The sequence below is a fragment of the Rana temporaria genome, chromosome 4, assembly GCF_905171775.1.
Source record: "Rana temporaria chromosome 4, aRanTem1.1, whole genome shotgun sequence".
Lineage (NCBI taxonomy): Eukaryota > Metazoa > Chordata > Amphibia > Anura > Ranidae > Rana > Rana temporaria.
In genome coordinates, this window is record NC_053492.1 from 370111335 (window position 1) to 370129989 (window position 18655).

Here is an 18655-nt window from a genome sequence, read left to right on the forward strand (position 1 = left end):
AGGATAAGACTGTCAATACAGACACCTGCCTTGCAGTGTTGGCTACAGTAAACACCATCTTGTGAAAGAGGTGCCTCTAATGGGTTCACGCAGATGTTTCTGAAGCACAAGGAGAACAAGATTTCATTCCCACAGATTTGAAAGGGGGAGTGGATGTTTGGGGTGTGGGGTTGCCCTACATGGGAGCGCTCTGTACAATTCAGACAAGGAGGAATTTTTAGGGAAGGCATATATTGGGGTGTACTGATCCCACTTGGACACCAATGCATTCAATGCTTCTACTAGAGGATAACCTGCAGTTTTAAGATTTCATTTGTCCCCAAGTGGACATACAAGGATTCTCCAGTGTACTCAATCCCTTTTATATTTCAGGTCTGCAGAGTCCCAGTGTATTGAAAGTCTGGGCTGCTAGACTTTTTTCATGAGGGACCAGGGTTATAGAAGGTGGTGTGTGAGCATTTTGCCTTTCTATACTCAAAACGAGAATGTGAAAAAAATAAATGTGCACATCCTTGTGTTGTCAGAAAGCAAACTAAAAACACTGGTGACTTGTAGCTTGTGTCCGCTGAAAAGTGTCATTCCAAAGGCCAAAAAAGTTTTGTGTTAACTCATAATTTTGTGTTCTCAATTTTCACTAGATACAGCAGATGCAAATACAGACGATCTTTCAGTATCTGAAAATGACACAGAAACATTACACCAGTTTACTGCCGTGCAGGAAATTGTTACTCAAGTTAAGTGGTAAGTGTTTGTAACAGAACCCCACATGGGACAGGGGTTAACGCCGTTTAAGATATTCCATTCCGAACCCAAGACAGCTAAGGACACTCCACAATCCAGCGAACACGACCCATATGAATTCCCCCAGTAACGAGAGACAGCCCTGTTTGAGGTTCAAAACGAATAGACCCTTTAATGAGAATCAGGCTCTTATATACAGTTAGGATCCTGCAGTAACCAAAATGAACAATGACTCGACTCCACCCACAACGTCACACAATGAGCTCCAATACACATCTTTTTGGTAGACATCATGACTCCAACTCTGAGCTTATTAACTACGGCTGATGTCTCAGACACATGACCTTTAGACTGTCTGTTAACTTGCAATACACATTTATCACAGGACTCCTTCACACAATACAGTGTCAATTAGCACAAGCCACAACGACAGATCTTCAGGAGCCATCCTAGATTAATTTACATCACAACAGCCGACATAACACCTAACAGTATGTGTCCCCACATTGAATGACTCACTCGTTCAATCAACCTGTTGAGTTCAGAATCAACAAACAGTAATTAATTCTTTAACAATATCCTGGAATATATTGTGGATAATCATTACTGCCCCATCTCAGGTAGTCCAAGATATTCTGAATCCATTATTTCCTGGCTCATACTTTGTAAGAGCTTCTGGGTCCCACGGGCCCTCCCGTTAGTGTTCATCTTAATGTTTAAAATATAAAATAACATTTCTCTTATCGTCCATGGACGGACACAGCTCCTTAAGTCTTGACAAGTGGGTTATGTTCCCTGTTTACAGGAGAGGACTAGGCAGAAACATGTTAAATGGTTAAATACATGTTACATTAACAGAGTTGAACAGCCCTGCCCAGGGGGCGGTCCCTCCAGACATAACCCTCCTCACTGCAGCATGCAGCCTCAGTTTCGTTCTGCCTAGCAAAGGAGATGGACGTATGGCTCCCTTTGGGCCCAGCGCCTTGAGGAGAAATTTTCTTTTATTTTCTTTTCTTTTAATTTTTTCTTAAAGAATCTTCTTTCAGCTGTCGGCTGAGAGACAGGCTGGATATTATAGATCCTTGTAGTCTTCTCAGTCCGACCAGCATGCGTGGACACACATTTGCAAAAAAGGCTTGGTCTGCCACGCCATACCTCATGACTCCTGAGGTGGCCGGTGAGCTTTGCTCCGAGGTCCACATATGACTGGGCTGTGGTGTTGTCTGACTCACAGTGGACCGGGCCGACAGCTACCTCCATTGCGGTTGTAGTTCTGTCAGGAATGCGTCAGCGAATGCTCGCTCTGAGGTAAGTACAGTCCCTCCCGCTTAGGGGGGTTGGTACGGCTGGGCATTCCCGGGGTTTGGGGGGGCCTTTTCTCCTCCCTCCCCTGCTCCTTTCCCTCTGCTGCATTGCAAACATTTGCCGCTGTCGGGGGGGGGGGGGGGGGGGCTCCCTGAGGGGACTGTGTCTGGCCTGAGTTTTTCTGTGAGGTTTCTGTGTATTTTTTTGTTTTTTTACACTTTTTTAAAAGCCTTAGAGGCTTTTGCTGTTTAAATGCTGCGTTTTGCCGCCATTCGGCCGGCTCTGGCGCCATTTTTGGGGTGGTTTTCAATTGCATTGAAAACTCCCATTGGCGGCCATTTTGCCGTAGCCGTGCTCCGAGGACGTTCGGCGGCCATCTTGGCTGACCCCTAGTGCTGAATCCTACGGTACACACAGGTCCCTCGGATGTCGCAGTCTCCTCACAGTATTTTTTCCTCCCCACACGCTGTGGGCGGATGGCGCGCTGGGCAGTCTCCTCCTCGGTGAGTCCCCTGGGATACCCCCGACCAGCGCAGCGAAGGGTGAGTTGCCCTGCATAGGGCATTGGAGCTTCTGTAAATCAATGGCAATTTATACATACACACTATGTGTATGGGTTGCTCTATTGGAGTCAGTATCTGGCCCTTCCCCCGATCCCACAGATGGTTTTTTTTTACTGTTTGTCCTGGACACCTTGGTGCCAGGGTGGGGGACTGTGGACGGGCAGGGGTCAAAGGAGTGCCCTCCTCCCCCCCCCCCCTCTTATCCCCTGGGGAATGCTCTGTCACAGATGGAGCCATGGACCAGATACCTGGGGGTGCAGGATAAGGCACTTAGAGGTGCGCTTCTCACTGCTGTACAGGACTCCCTGTAGCTGGATAGTGCAGCTGGGTTTCCGCTGAGGGGCTCTGTCTTTTTTGAGATCACACAAATCAGACCGCTCTGTGTAGGTTTTCCTTCTGTACCCTTTCTTGCTAATTTTTAAAAAACGCGGAATGAGAAAAGCCACTGAGGGCTTTTGTAGTCCCTCACCGCCTGGCGGCTCGGTGCCCCTTGAGGGGAGCCTTTTAAGAGAGTGGGCTTCTCCTCCGGTGGTGGACCCTCCGGGCGTCAGGTATAGGTGACCACCCCCCCTATTGCGGGACACCCCCGCTTGTATGAATTTGCCTGAGAAGATCCGAAGTTCTGACCCGTTCCATGTCTATCATGCTGGGGTCTGTCTTGCAGCCTATTGTGGCCACTACTCTGGATCCCAGTCGCTCACTGAGTGAGCATTTTGACCCATACAGTGGAGGAGCGCCGACTCTCTCCCGAAGTTGTTAGGCTAACGGACCTGCAGGTCCAGGGCCCTGTATATGTCTGTGACGTTTCACTGGATGCCGCGCCCTTGATATCCAGGGCTTTGGTTTCTGAGATGGCGCCTTCTCTGGTTGGAATGCTGGTCTGCTGGCCAGGCCTCTAACATACGCCCTGACTGATTTACCCTTTTTGGGTGGGAGACCTTTGGGTCCTTGCTGGTTGACATTATCAAGGATGTCACTGGAGGGAAGAGCGCTCTCCTCCCTCAGGCTTCCAGGGGGAAGGGGCCCCGCCGTGGGCCGGGTCCTTCTTTTTCCAAAGCGGTCTTTTTCAGTCAGGGGCCGCGGGCGAACCTCCTGGGCCGACAAGGGCTCAGCTGGGGGGCTGATCCGTCCCTGGGTGCGTAAGCCAATTGCGCCGGCACCCGAACCCGCCAATGTATATAGCTTCCCCTGCCCGTCTCTGAAGTGGGGGGTCGTCTTTGCTGTTAACAGCTCGGTGAACTTCCCTGCCCTCCGGGTCTGTGAGGTGGTATCTTCGGGGTACTAGATAGGGTCCCTTCCGATCCACCGAACAGTTTTCTTCCCTCGTGTCTCCCTCTCCCGGCTCGGTCTGCCTTTGAGCAGTATGGGACTTGCTAAGCTGCAGTGTGATTTTATCTTTTCCGCAGGACTAGTGGTTTGAGAGACTCTATCTCGGTCCCAAGGATGGGCATGATCCATCCGATTTTGGGCTTCAAGGACCTAAGGTCTTTGTGAATGATGGGTAGGTCCGCTCGGAATCCATTTGTTCAGTGGGGTAGCCACTTGCACTTCGGTGCAGAAGGTCATAGGTACGACCCACCATGGGGCTGCTACCTATATAGTTTTTAGCTGCGCTCCATCCGGGGGACTTTCTGGCGTCCTTGGACATAAGGACGCATACATGCTTGTTCAACTTTGCGCAAGTCATAGAGTTTTTCTGTGCCTCGCGATGGAGATGCCCACGGTCAGTTGTGGGCCTTCCTTTTGAACTGGCGCCAGCAGCCCGGCTAGCTCAGTCGGTAGAGCATGAGACTCTTAATCTCAGGGTCGTGGGTTCGTGCCCCACGTTGGGCACCACCAATGATTTTCACCAAGGAGTTTTGCACTTATCCTATCCTTGTTGGGACAGCGAGGCTTTGCTGTCGTGGCTACTTAGACGAAAAAATGTGTAGAGGGCGCTAGACCACTCAGTGCTACTAAATAGTAAACCAACGTGATTCTGTGAAAAAATAGTTAAAAAATGTAACTATTCAAAAAAATATATATAATACAAATATTTATGAATTCCAAAAGTGTCTCTACGTCCAAAAAAGACCCCCTGGAATATATAAAAAGTCCCAATAAGTGTTCAATCAATGCATCACATGTAAATGAAACAAATCTTCTTTCTTGAGTATTCTTTATGTGCAAAAGGAAAGGAAAGCCATCACCAACAAATCCAATCTTCTTAATCACCCTCTATTGGTGTTGAAGCAAACAAATGCGCTTACCAGAATTAGTGGACTATTATAGTTAAACAATAGTCTCCTAGACTTATGCAGGATTGTGCCTGCATGCACATCGGACAGGAAAATCAATAGTGAACCTCGATACCAGGGATTCCAGATAGGATATGATATGAAACAAACAAAAAGGCAATGGAGATGCCAATAGTGTAATATTGCTTAAAATTTATTGTATAAAAAAATAGAAAAAACAAGGTACATATGGCCAAGATGGCCTCTTACTTTAAAAGTGCCTACCCGGCACTGGGGCTGCAGGCGTGTCACCGCTACCTTGCGGTGCGGTACGTGACAGGGTCGTCTAGTCCGGTGCTGGCTCCGTAGCACGGCTCGGCGTCCCAGCTGTCAGCTAGTACGGGCAGGGAGTCACATGATCGGGTCCGCCTCCGACCTACGTTTCGTCAGGTATACTTAGACGACTTCCTGACTCAGAGGTTGTGTCTGTGGCCTTTCGGACCCTCCGTGAATTCGGGTGGGTGTTAAACATTTGGAGTCGGCCCTGGTTCCGACTGTTTGGAGTGCCTACGACTTCCGGACTCCTCGGTGGCAAAGGTCTTTTTTCTCCCTGGAGAACTTGCAGACTCTTCAGTCGGTGGTGATTATTGACCTCACGCAATTGGTCTCTCCGTTTGCAAGCAAATTCTAGGTCTGTGGGCAGCCTCCTCCGAGGCGGTAGAGTATGCCCAGTTCCACACTCGTGTTTTTTTTCAGAGGGAAATGCTGTCCGAGTGGTACGAATCTCTGGTCTCTGAATCATCAGATTCAGGTACGCCACCTAGTCAGTGTCTCTCTGAATTGGTGGCTGGGATCCCTGGCTTTTCGGTCCGGGAGGTGGTTTCTTCCTTTCTGTGGAGATTACAACGGACGCCAACCTCTAGGGTTGTAAGGGCGTCTGGGGGGTCCGGTCGGCCTAGAGTCGCTGGTCGTGAGTGGACCTACGACCACACAGGCCTATATGCGCCCAATCTCGGTAACTGCCCAAGCTCGGGCCTGGTTAGCACCTGGATGGGAGTCCGCCTGGAAATACCAGGTGCCGTAGACCTTGTCTACCGTTGCGTGCCCTAGTACTGTGGGCGGTACTATGAGAGGCTATGCCTCTCCTCATGGTCGAGGGGGTTGCAAGGTCGTCCGATCTTGATTCAACCTAACAACGCCACACCGGTGGCTTCGGGCTACCATCAGGTATGCCGGCAGGCGGGCTACTGGAGTCGCCTGATGTTGAATCAAGACGACTGTTCTTGGTACATGGAGTCCACTCCCTGGCAGGAGGTGAGCCTCGCAGGGCATGGATCTCCTAGCCACTCGTCTCAGCCACAGGGGTATCAAGGTTAGTGGCCAGATCTAGCGATCTGGTACAGACGTGCAAGTTGCGCTGGTGGCCCTGTGGGGTCTGTCTCAGCGACTTTTTATGCCTTTCCCCCATTGTAGTGGCTTCCCCACAGAGTGGAGGCTGAGGAATCCCGACGATTTTAATAGCTTCAGATCCTGGGTGCGCCGATTTCGGCCGCCTGGTAGCGGAGGTACCCTGGCGGTAGCCAGGGCAGGAGGTCCTCCTGTCTCGAGGTCCCATACTTCCTCCTGTTGTACAGTCACTGACTTGCTCAACAGGGCTATTGGAAGCCAGACTTTAAGGGACCGGGGTCCGTCCGACTCGGTCGCCTCAACAATGCTGAGGGCACGGTAGTATTCTTCCGGTCAACCTACCGTCGTGTCTGGCGGACCTACATCTCTGGGTGCAAAGAGATGGAGGGACGTACTCGGGGTCCATCGGCCTGCTGTTTTTACAGCTTGGTGGATCAAAAAATTAGCTTAGAGCACCGTTTGGGGGCAGATTTCAGCCTTGGCTGTGTTCTTTCAGTGGCCTTTCTGCGGCCGTTCCCTGGTGGGTACCTTTTTTTGTGGAGGGGGCTTATCCTATACCTTCCCCCCCTTGGCCCATCTTTTCCCCCATGAGTTTTTTGACTCTGGCGCTCTCGGTTCTTCGGGAATCTTCCTTTTGGAAACAGAGAGATTTTCTCTTGACACTATCTCAGAAGTGGCCCCTTTAAGTGGCTTTTACCTCTGTTAGAGGGGTTTCTGAGTTGGCGCTCTTGTCTTGCAAGCCGCCATGTTTGATCCTTCATAGCCTTAGGTGGCGGTGCGTCCGCGACCTTCCCTTCTTCCGAAGGTGGTTTCGGCTTTTTCGCCAGAATAAGGACATTGTTTCTCACATCTTTCTGTCCTCGGCCGCCGCATCCTACGGAGGTTGCCTTTCATACTTTAGGCATGGTACGCACTTTGCGGGTATACTAGCTTGCTACTGCTCAGTTTCGGAAGAGCTGACTCTTTAGTGTCTGGTCCACAAAAGGGGACTGACAATCTCGTTGACCACCATTTCTCGGTGGATCAGGTAGGCTGTCATACAGGCCTGTGTTCTTAAGGGGCAGGCCCCCCTTTTCCGGTCCGACAACATGAGTCGGTCTCAGGTGTGCGAGGCGGCGACTTGGTCGTCCGTTCATGCTTTTTTTTTCGCCCGCTAGTGTTTGCAGGCGGTCGTTTGAAGTTGCATCTCCTCCGTTTGAGGAGCTCTGCTTGTTTTGGGGTGAAGTTAAAATTGGTTTTACTGATATATTTCCCACCCCTCGTTTTTTGACACTGCTTGGGGACGTCCCACTTGTCAAGACTTAAGGAGCTGTGTCCGTCCATGGATGATAAGAGAAAATAGGATTTTTTGTACTCACCGTAAAATCCTTTTCTCTGACGTCCATGGACGGACACAGCTCCCACCCCTCCTTTTTAGGTTTGTACTGCTTGTTACGAACTGAGGCTGCATGCCTAAAGACAGGTATTTGCACCTACTTCCAGCCCACAGTCTCGGGCAGACTGCGGGCATGACGTCCCCTGTTGTGTTCTGGGAACACTCGGCTCCCAGTACACAGCGGGGGCCAATCGGCAGGCGTAGCGCGACTCGCGCACGCGCCGTAGGGAACCGGGCAGTTTAGCCAGAGCGCTTCACTTCCTGGTTCCCTCACCTAGGATGGCGGGGGGCAGCAGAGTGACGAGCGATCGCTCGTTCTCTGCTGCGGACGGTGCTGGACTCCAGGACAGGTAAGTGTCCTAATATTAAAAGTCAGCAGCTGCAGTATTTGTAGCTTCTGGCTTTTAATATATATATTTTTTTTCAGCGGACATCCGCTATAAGTGTGAATGTAATATCGGAGTTCTTTGACCCCAGATCTCACATTAAAGAGGTCCTGTCATTTTTTTAAAATAATAAAATACATTTTTAAAGCACCTGGTCCCTCCGTGCTCGTGCACAGAAGTGACCGCATATGCAAGTCGCACCCACATATGTAAATGGTGTTCAAACCAAACGTAAGGTATGGCTACAATCATTGGAGCGAGAGCAATAATTGTAGCAAAAGACCACCTCTAACTCAAAACTGGTAACCTGTTAAACTTTGCCTATGGAGATTTGAGGGTCAAAGTTGCTATCCATTGCTTAGATGTGGTTGAGCCCCTGCAAGTTTACCCCTCTGCTATGGATCCCATTTGCCAGAGTTTTATTAATTTTTTTGGCCTGTAAAGGGCAGCTGCTTTTCATTCCCTTATCATTCCGTTATAGCATGGTGGGTTCAACAACTTGTTTCTCAGGTATAGCTATGACTTTAAGGAAATTGTTGCTCCTTTTCCAGTCAAGTCACATTCTACCTGAAGTGTTGGTGGAGGTTAACTGTTGCTATTTCTGTGATGATCAATTAAGTAAAGGATTTTTACAGGCAAGTCAAAAATCTTTTACACCACAGGGTTTTTACAGTGCTGGGCTTTAACTTTGCTTTTTGCCAGTGTCCAAAAATATGTTTAAGATGGAGCATAACCCCAGTTGATCTAAGAATTAAGAAATTGAGTCCTGTGAATAAGTGTTTTTACAGGTAAGTGCCTTGTAACTTTTACTAAAATGGATTTATTTCTTAGTGATTCGGAGGAGGTAGAAGATGATAATGCTCAGACAGTTGCTGTGGATCCGGAATCTGTCTCTTCCACCCAGGACTCTGCATGTAAGTATTTAGAGTCATGTTAAGATGTAATTTATTTTATACCGTTACCAATTTGAGCTGAAATTCTACAGTGAACAGTTTAGGTAAACTATGTAGGCAATGCAATTGACTTGTTTCGTTATTTCCAATTTCCTCCAGCTGCCTATACAAGGCTTCCCATTCTCCCTCTGCTCTGTTCAATAGAATGAGCCAGTAGAAAAAACCCTGTGTAAGCTCCCAAGTTTTTGTGGTTAGAGCTTATACAGCACTAAACTCTCTCCCTTGATAGTTATAGTACCAGGCATTTGGACCTTTGAAAACCAGCATCTCAACCTTCAAGGAGCGGGAGTTTCACATGCTCTCAATACCTGGAAATACAGTATATTTCTTTGTTGCAGGTGACTGTTTCTCTGTATGAGTAAAGCACATGTTTACTTTTAGGGGCACGTTTCTCTGAAAAGACAAAAAATCTTATCTGGAAGCACAAGTAGAGCAGTGAGCATAGCATTTAATAACAGTACAGTCTTCACACATGTATTCCGCTCTAGTGGTATTTGCTTGATTCAGTCCCCCTGCTGTGCATGGAAGGGTGGCATGCTTGTTTCACCATTCTATGTCTTAGAATTTATTTTGTGGTAACTAGTATTCTCTCTTTTTTGTAGCTACTTTTAATTCTGCAAATTTTCCTCCAAATAGCTATGCCATACGTTTTTTTCTTCTTCATGCATCCCAACTGTTTCCATATGTTTGGAAAATAATTACTTTGTACAGAATGTAATTGCCCCCACACTGAAAGCGACCCAGGTGTCGGCAGTAAAACGTCTTCATTTTTGCAGCGCTTTTCGGCCGCTAGCGCAAGTTAAATGTGCCCCACTAGTGGCCAAAAAGGGTTAAAAGAGCCCACAAAGCTCAGCTGCAGCGGCACTTTGCCGGAGGTTCGGCAGCACTTTAGGAGCGATTTTTAGGGCTAAATCGCCTGAAAAAACGCCTCCCCAGTGTGAAAAGGGTTTTAGATTAAAGTTATTCTGTTTTAATTTGGCAAAGCTTTCCGTGAGCTTTAGCCTGATTTTTTTTTCATGTCCGTTGTTGTTATAATACAGATGTATTCCTTTTTGTAGCTGTTATTAGTATTCATGACAGTGAAGACATTGCAAGTGCACATTCAGAACATCTAAATGAAGAACACGAGGTGGTGGAGCTCAATGGAGAAGTTGAATTACAAGTTGTAGAAAACAAAAGTCTAGTGATTGAGGAATACCCTGTGGCTAGATCCCCACTTCATCGCAGCTTGCAAGAGAAGGTACTTTTTAATGTAAATGTTTACATTCTGCATTCAGGTTTATGTTTCAGCGTGTGTTTTTATAGCTTTTATGTAAATCTTGACTTTGTCTGCATTTTTATGGCGATAAACATGACAAGAAAATAGACCAGTGCTCCTCTGTGATCCTGCTACCAAGTGCTCTTTAGCACACTACAACACAATGCACTCCCTGACATCGGTGTATTTATTCTGCATACCCTGAATATCATGCATTCACTAGGACCCCTTTCACACTGAGGCGCTATAACGCTAAAAATCGTGCCTGCAAAGTGCCCTGAAAGAGCCGCTCCTCACATTCCATTGTGAAAGCATTGAGTCAATCGCACAAGCAGGAAATTACATTTCTGGGGAAGTTCTGTACACCAGTCATATTGCATTTAATTTTACAGAAAATTACAGCGCTACAAATTCAAAAGTAAAGAACTTTAAGTTGCATAGTTGCTTGTGTAGCAATTCTATGAGATGTATATCTATTGCTGTTTTCCCCACCCCACAAAAGTGGAGTTACCCCTTAAACACTTCCTGTGTCCCACCGTGGACGAGAGGATTTTTGATCTTTATAAAAAAAAATTTAGGGTCCAATGAGGACCATTGATCCATTCCATTTGTGTTGTACGATCATTGACATGTCCCTGCTAGCAGTATAACCCAAAGCTTAAAGACTTTCTTTTGTTCCTTGGTGAACTCCAATAAAACCATTTTACTGTGTATAAAAAAAAAACGTATCTGCATTTAAAACCAATAAACTTTTAGCTTGCTTGCGCCATCTGTGTATATTTTACAACAAAATGAATACTAATTTGTGCAGCGCTAGTAGTCAAAAATAAACTGTGCTATGAATATAATCTAGGCAAGCAAGCTTCTTATAGTAACTCTCTGGCTCGAATTGCTAATAACCTCTGCACACAAGATACTCTCACTCCATAATTACCATTCTGTTGGGCAGCCGTTCTCAACCTTTTTAACCTGTGAGGAACCCTTGATATTTTCAGGTCTTGGGGAAACCCCTGGCGTTGAATTCATCAGGACTCATTAGAAATATGCCCCTTACATAGGTGTTCAGTGAGAATGATGTGCCCTCACAGTGGTGGTGAGAATGCAACCCTTACAGATGGCTGACCAGCTCTTTAGGGTGCCGTGCAGGTGGTGCTGCCATGCTGCTCTGGATCCAAATCTATGTGGGAATCGGATGGGGGATGAACCAGCCACAGTTTAGGGAACCACTAGAAAATTTCTCAAGGAACCAAAGCTCTTTATGCACGGAAATACCTGTTGCTCTTCCAAACATCCAAGTTGCTCTTAAACTCATCTAGTGAGCTGACAGCACAGTGCCTTCACTGCACTAAAGTGCCAAGCAATGCCAGCCCTGCCCAGTTCACCACCTTACCGCTGTTGGACTACAAAACACCTTCCTCACTCCACATCAGTAACATGGGGAGGTTTTCTGTAGTTAATGGGGAGAAGTGGACAGGACTGGTTGCGCATTTTCAGTTTTTGGAGTAGAGGTAGTTCACTGGGTTTCTGGCAGGATCATCAGGTTTTTGTTTTTTGTTGCAGTGATAAAGGGATAGAACATGAGGAAATTGGCATATATAGCAGAGGTGTATTGCATAATGTTTAATTTGCTGAAACTTATATACTTTAAAGTGAAATATGTTAGCATTACCTTTTTTTTTAATACTTTCTGAATGTCAATGTTGCCACAGTTGTAAATACAAGTTTTTAATGTTGAGTTAAAAAAGCTTTGCTTTAAAGGGGTTGTAAAGGTTCGTTTTTTCACCTTAATGGATCCTATGCATTAAAGTGGAAAAACATCTGACAGTTACACCCCCCCCCCCCCCCCCCCCCCCGTTTTATTTAACTGAGACCGTTCACCGTCTGCACTCGCCCCAGTTGTCCTCTTCTCTGCTCAGTCTAGCCGTTGATTGGCTAGAGTGGATGGATTGATGGCAGCGCAGCCATTGGCTCGCGCTGCTGTCAATTGCATCCAATGACGCGGCGTGCCGGGGTGGGGTCAAGTGATACATTGAACGGCTATGGCCGCCGGCTGTATCAAGGGAGTTCGCCAGCAAGAACTAACCCCCATGGGAGAGAGCTCCCATGAAGGGGTTTCTTGTGGGGAGGAGCCGAGGGACCCCAGAAGACCAGGTTCGGGGCCACTCTGTGCAAAATGAGCTGCACAGTGGGGGTAAGTATAACATGTTTGTTATTTAATATAAATAAATGATGCTTTACAACCCCTTTTAAGAAAATCTTTAATTTTTCTTTTATAGGACAAGGATTTAAAGGAAAAAGAGGCATCTGAACTCATGACCAGCTGCCATAAGTTGCATTCAGCTGTTGAATTCCAGGTGGATTCAAATGCTGAACTTATTGAAGATCACTACAAATGTGAACGTTCTGATGATAGGAATGCCATGGAAACTGATGATGATGTAGAGAATGCTGTAGCTGCTAGTAATTTTACATTAGTCCTTGAGGAAGAAGGAGAAGAGGAAGAAGGAGAAAATAAAGCTGCAGAGTCTGAAGCTCTTGAATCCGAACATTCAGACAAAGAACTAAAAACCATTTCAAAGATATTAATGACTGAGGAATATGCTGGCAAAATTAAAATTACCGACACATGCCCTGCAAATGCATTCACCCTTGTAGATGGTGAACATAAGACAAAAATTATGGAGACCTTGCCTTACGTGCCAGAACCAATTAAGGTAGCTGTAGAAGAAAACTTGCTAGATGTATTCAAAAGTACAAGCGGCAAAGATTTTATTTCTGAAGGGGATAACGAATTGGCCCGTGAAAATGAGTCTCTAAAGAAGCGCAGAAGTGTCCGCACTTCTAGGACGCCTGCAAAAAAAAAGGAAACCAAATCGGATGTGGAAGCTGAGAGAGTTATCCAGGCTGTAACGCCACTAAAAAGATCAGATGTTGCAAGGCTTGGAGAAGCTTTAGAAACCTCACTAATGGGAGACTTTTCTGAGGTTGCTAACCCCCAAACCCCACGGAGGACTGTAAGGAAATCGACAAGATCTGAAAGTACTAGTGCTGATCCGGAGGTTCAGCATCCAGTAACTCCAAGAAGAGGGAGAAAACCCAAAGTAAATGAAGAAAAGCTGACACTTTCCACTTCACAGGAGGAACAACCAGCCTCACAAATTTTCAGAAGGAAAAGAAACCAAGTTTCTGAAAAAAGTCAAAGTTCTGAAGTGGAATTAACAAGTGTAGAGGAGGTAACGGCACAGCTGCCACTCTCTCCAGCTAGAACTCGTAGAGGTAAAGCTCCCATTTTAGATCAAGTGAACAAAGGAAATGAAGACTTGCCAGATCCAAAGGTTGGTGTTCTAACACCGCCTAGGATTACAAGATCATCTAAAATTATACAGGAAGCTGAAACGGAAGCAATAGCTAAGATTTCTGAAATGGAAACCGAACAAGTTACTACACCTACAAGAGGTCGTAGGGGAAAGCGTGCTGTAAATGAGTTGGTGAAGCATTTTGAGCTTAATGACATTCAAACAAATCCCAGTCCGCCGGTTTCTCCAAAAAAAGTGTCCTTACGATGGTCAAGAATAAAATCCGAAAATCTGATGGATGTTCCAGCAGCTGAGCAAGAAAATGCAGAGTCTCAAGAGCAAATTGAAGACACACCTAGGAAAAGGCTAAGAAGCTCCAATATTGGCAAACCAGCAGAGGAATTCACGGATCCATCTAAAAAAACTATTTTGTTAGAACAAGCTGAAGAGCCTACATTGACCAAAGTAACAAAGCAAGGCAACTTGTCTGTCAGACAGATGAGAAAACGTACTCTTCCTTCAGTTTCAGAGGAAAGTGTGGATGAAAGGCTAAATGCTTTGCACCCAGTAGACAGTCAACACATGGAACCTAATGCTGATCAAGATGACCAGACTAAAAGCACCCGTTTAACAAGGACTCGACTGAGTAATGCTTCCACATTTCCAGATCCCTCCACAGTTACATTTGCATTCACCACTCCTACTCCAAGACGTCGAAAGAATACAAAAGGTATTTTTGCTTTTATGCTCTTTTATATAGCCACTGTTACGGTTTCTGATAAAATCTTAAAGCTTTCATATCTTCCCTGTTAAGTGGTTTTCATTGTAAAGGCTAAGGTGTTTACCACTTCAGCCCCGGACCATTTTGCTGGTCAATGACCGGGCCACTTTTTGCGATTCGCCACTGCGTCGCTTTAACAGACAATTGCGTGGTCGTGCGACGTGGCTCCCAAACAAAATTGGCGTCCTTTTTTTCCCATAAATAGAGCCTTCTTTTGGTGATATTTGATCACCTCTGCGTTTTTTATTTTTTGCGCTATGAAACAAAAATAGAGTGACAATTTTGAAATTTTTTTTTTTACTTTTTTCTATAATAAATATCCCCCCAAAATATATATATATATATATATTCATATATTCCCCTTGGTTTAGGCTAAGTATTATTCTACATATTTTTCGTAAAAAAAAAAAAAAAAGCAATAAGTGTTTGGTTTGCGCCAAAATTATAGCGTCTACAAAATAGGGGATCGTTTTATAACATTTTTATTAATATTTTTTTTTTTCTACTAGTAATGGCGGCGATCAGCAATTTTTATCGGTACTGCGACCTTCTGGTGGACACTTTTGACACATTTTTGGGACCATTGGCATTTTTATAGCGATCAGTGCTATAAAAATGCATTGATTACTGTAAAAATGACACTGGCAGGGAAGGGGTTAACACTAGGGGGCGAGGAAGGGGTTAATTATGTTCCCTAATGTGTGTTCTAACTGAGGGGGGGGGGTGGGATTGACTAGGGGAAATTACAGATCGCGGTTCATACATTGTATGAACAGACGATCAGTAATTTCTCCCCCTGACAGGACCGGTAACTGTAACGAGCGATCACGGGTGCCCGGTGTGATCGCGCCCTCTGGGCACGTACGTCGGCACCAGGGGGCATGCGCCTCCAGTGGCGCACACGTGTGCCCCTATTGGCTGGCATGCAAAATTACGTGTAGCTACGTCATTTCGCGCAGCCGATCCGACCTGCCCCCGTATAACTGTGGCGGCTAGTGGTTAATGGGCCTTTTTTTGTTGAATGCTACATATAGAAATGGGTAGTGGGCATATTTTTCCGATTTTATTTTAAAACCTCAAATAACAAACATGTCATACTTGGTGGTTTTACGCAGCGTAGCGCCCCTCCCCCCCATCCTCCTCTTCGGTCCCCCGCTGCAGCTCCAGGCCCCTCTGACCAAGTGGTAGACATCAAGCAACGTGCTGATGGGGCACCCGAGCAGGCTTGCTCCTGAGCTGATGCTCCACATCCATTCACACAAGCGGTGGCTCAACCAATCCCCCCTCACTGGTTGTGATTGACCGTAGCGGAAGCCAATTGCTCCTGCTGCTGTCTCAGCCAATGCGGTAGAGACCTGAGACAGCTGAAGCTCTTGTGCACTTTGTGAAATTGAGATAGGGCTCAGGTAGGTATTAGGGGCAGGACTGTGGGCTTCTGCGGCATAGTTTTTTTTTTTTTTTTTTTTTTTTTTTTTAGGTTCTTTCAGCACTTAAAAAAATGCATTTTGAACCAGTCTTGCAAGGTTGCATTTCTTGTTGCCATCAGGTCTGTGAAGCATGTGTCTGAACGCTGTCCTGTATTGAGCCCTTCCTGGTCTTGTACATTTTACAGGGACAAGATGGTGTAATTCTGCCTAAGGTTGCTTTGGCATTTCATGTCGGCTAGGACCATTGTTCTGGTACTCTGGCTTTGGTTTATTAGAAAAAGATCTTTAACCACTTCCATACTGGGCCTATTTTGGTACTCCTCTCCTACATGTAAAAATCTATTTTTTTTGCTAGAAAATTACTCTGAACCCCCTAACATTATTTATGCAGACACCCTAGGGAATAAAATGGCGGTCATTGCAACTTTTTATTTTGCACGGTATTTGCGCAACAATTTTTCAACCGTTTCATGAATAAAAAAATAACAACGGTAAAGTTAGCCCAACAAAATTACCAACATGTCGTGCTTTAAAATTGTGCACACACGTGGAATGGCGCCAAACTTTGGTACTTAAAAATCTCCATAGGCGACGCTTTCATTTTTTTTACAGGTTACCAGTTTAGAGTTACAAAGGGGGTCTAGTGCTAGAATGTTTGCTTGCGCTCTTACACATGCAGCGATACCTCACATGTTTGGTTTGAACTGCGTTTACATATGTGGGCGGGACTTGCAAGTTCACTTCTGAGCGTGAGCTACCGGGGACAGTGGCTTATTTTTGTTGTTTTTTTTTTTTTTTTTTTTTTTTTAACACTTTCTTTTACATTTTTTTTTTTCACTTTTATTCCGATTACAAGGAATGTAAACATCCATTGTAATAGGAATGGTGCGTGACAGGTCCTCTTTTGTGGAGAGATTCAGAGTCAATAAGACCCGACATCTCTCCAGGCTGCAAAGCATGCGGTTAAAAAAATCACAATCTAGGAAGTGACGTCATAACACTGGGCCTTCGGTCATAGAGATCACCATCTACTCACCGAAAATCTCTATGGTTGTCACCTGGCAGCGGCTGATTCTTTCTCTGGGTCCCCAATGGCACAGGAGAGCCCAGAGAAGCACCGGACGGGGGTTGTCCCCTTCCATCGCCTGTAAGAACGATCAAGTGGTTAAAGGAGTGGTATCTAAACCGGTTACCGACCCCCCCCCCCCCCCCATCCCGCCGCCGCTTACCGGAGCCGTCGGTAACGGCGGAGGCGATCGGGTGCTTCTGCCTGTTCAGTGAGGGCAAGATGGCCCCCACCCGTCCTCCATAGCTTTGCTGGGCGGAAGTGACGTCAAAAGGTCAGTTCCGCCCAGCGTCTTATGACAAAATTTCCATTTTTTTTTTGCATTTAAGTCTAAATATGAGATCTGAGGTCTTTTTGACCCCAGATCTCATATTTAAGAGGACCTGTCATGCTTTTTTCTATTACAAGGGATGTTCACATTCCTTGTAATAGGAATAAAAGTGATAATTTTTTTTATTTCAGTGTAAAAAATTATAAAATCAATAAAAATAAATAAGAAAACAAAAAAATTTTAAAGCGCCCCGACGAGCTCGCGCGCAGAAGCGAACACATACGCGAGTAGCGCCCGCATATGAAAACGGTGTTCAAACCACACAAGTGAGGTATCGCTGCAATCGTTAGAGCGAGAGAAATAATTCTAGCCCTAGACCAACTGCTCAAAAAAGGCAACCTATAGAATTTTTTAAACGTCGCCTATCGAGATTTTTAAGGGTAAAAGTTTGACGCCATGCCACGAGCGGGCGCAATTTTAAAGCGTGACATGTTGGGTATCATTTTACTCGGCGTGACATTATCTTTCACAATATATAAAAAAATTAAGCCAAATTTATTGTCTTATTTTTTAATTAAAAAAAGTGAATTTTTTCCAAAAAAAGTGCGCTTGTAAGACAGCTGCGCAAATACGGTGTGACAAAGTATTGCGATGACCGTCATTTTATTCTCTAGGGTGTTAGAAAAAAAAAATATTTAGTGTTTGGGGGTTTTTTTTAGTTATTTTCTAGCAAAAAAAACTGTTTTAGTCTTGTAAATGCCAAATCTGAAAAACAGGCTCGGGGCTTAAGTGGTTAATGCATCCAAGATTAAAAAAAACACCTGTGTAGCAGCCTCCCCAGCACCCCACTAATTACCCGAGCTTTATCTCTCTCCAGCGATGTCCACGATCGTCTTAGCCACGTGGGACACTCCTCCTGATTGGCTGGCTGAGACACAGCAGCAGTGCCATTATTAGAAAGACTGGCCCAGTCATTACTGATGGTCCCTATAAAGGAATTTGCTGCTTGTTCCATTTGTCAGTAGCACAGACTGAGCTTATGGATTTGTTTCTTGTATCTTTTCAGCTGCTTTGTGGTAAAGCAAGGTAATTAAAAGCCTTGTAATTGATGTGCTGCTTATACGAACTACCTTTGCATAGGACAGCAATATAGGACGTACAGCGCACCACAAACATGCATATATGCATACTGGCTAGCCTCGCTAAGCAAATGAACATTGCCAATAGGATGTATACAGTAAGGGTACACTGGAGAGGTACCTTGGCTTCTGTTATAGCTTTATTACAATTTTTTTTCTTGAACAGGACTTGAAGCATTAGGCAGTATCTGAATTGTTCTCTTGCACACTGTAACTGTTGAAAGAGGACATATGTTTATATATAAAATAATTCATCCAACATGGGTCATAGCCCCCCCCCCCATTTTTTTCTACTTGGGTCTTAACCAAGTTTTTTGGCAACTTTAGCCACAGCTGAATACCTCCTTAGCAAATGATGCATGCACCCATCTTTTGATGGAAACCGCTTGCTCAGACTAGAATGTCTCTAAGGCTTTTCGACCTCAGGTTACTGTCCCAGATGTACAAGGCTGCCACATGTCTTCTGTAAAC

The 18655-nt window shown here is 45.5% G+C and overlaps 1 protein-coding gene and 1 non-coding gene across 2 annotated transcripts in view; both read left to right on the forward strand.

The window, feature by feature from the left end:
• LOC120937586 (protein ELYS-like) overlaps nt 1-18655 on the forward strand; it is a 104953-nt gene that overhangs the window by 65890 nt on the left and 20408 nt on the right. Inside the window, exons 30-33 of the mRNA XM_040350931.1 lie at nt 639-741; nt 8825-8907; nt 10005-10186; nt 12481-14230. Of these exons, the coding sequence (XP_040206865.1) occupies nt 639-741; nt 8825-8907; nt 10005-10186; nt 12481-14230 (2118 nt within the window). The remainder of the gene's footprint in view (nt 1-638; nt 742-8824; nt 8908-10004; nt 10187-12480; nt 14231-18655) is intronic.
• On the forward strand, nt 4370-4442 carry TRNAK-CUU. Its single transcript has one exon. It is a non-coding gene; the product is annotated as a tRNA-Lys (tRNA).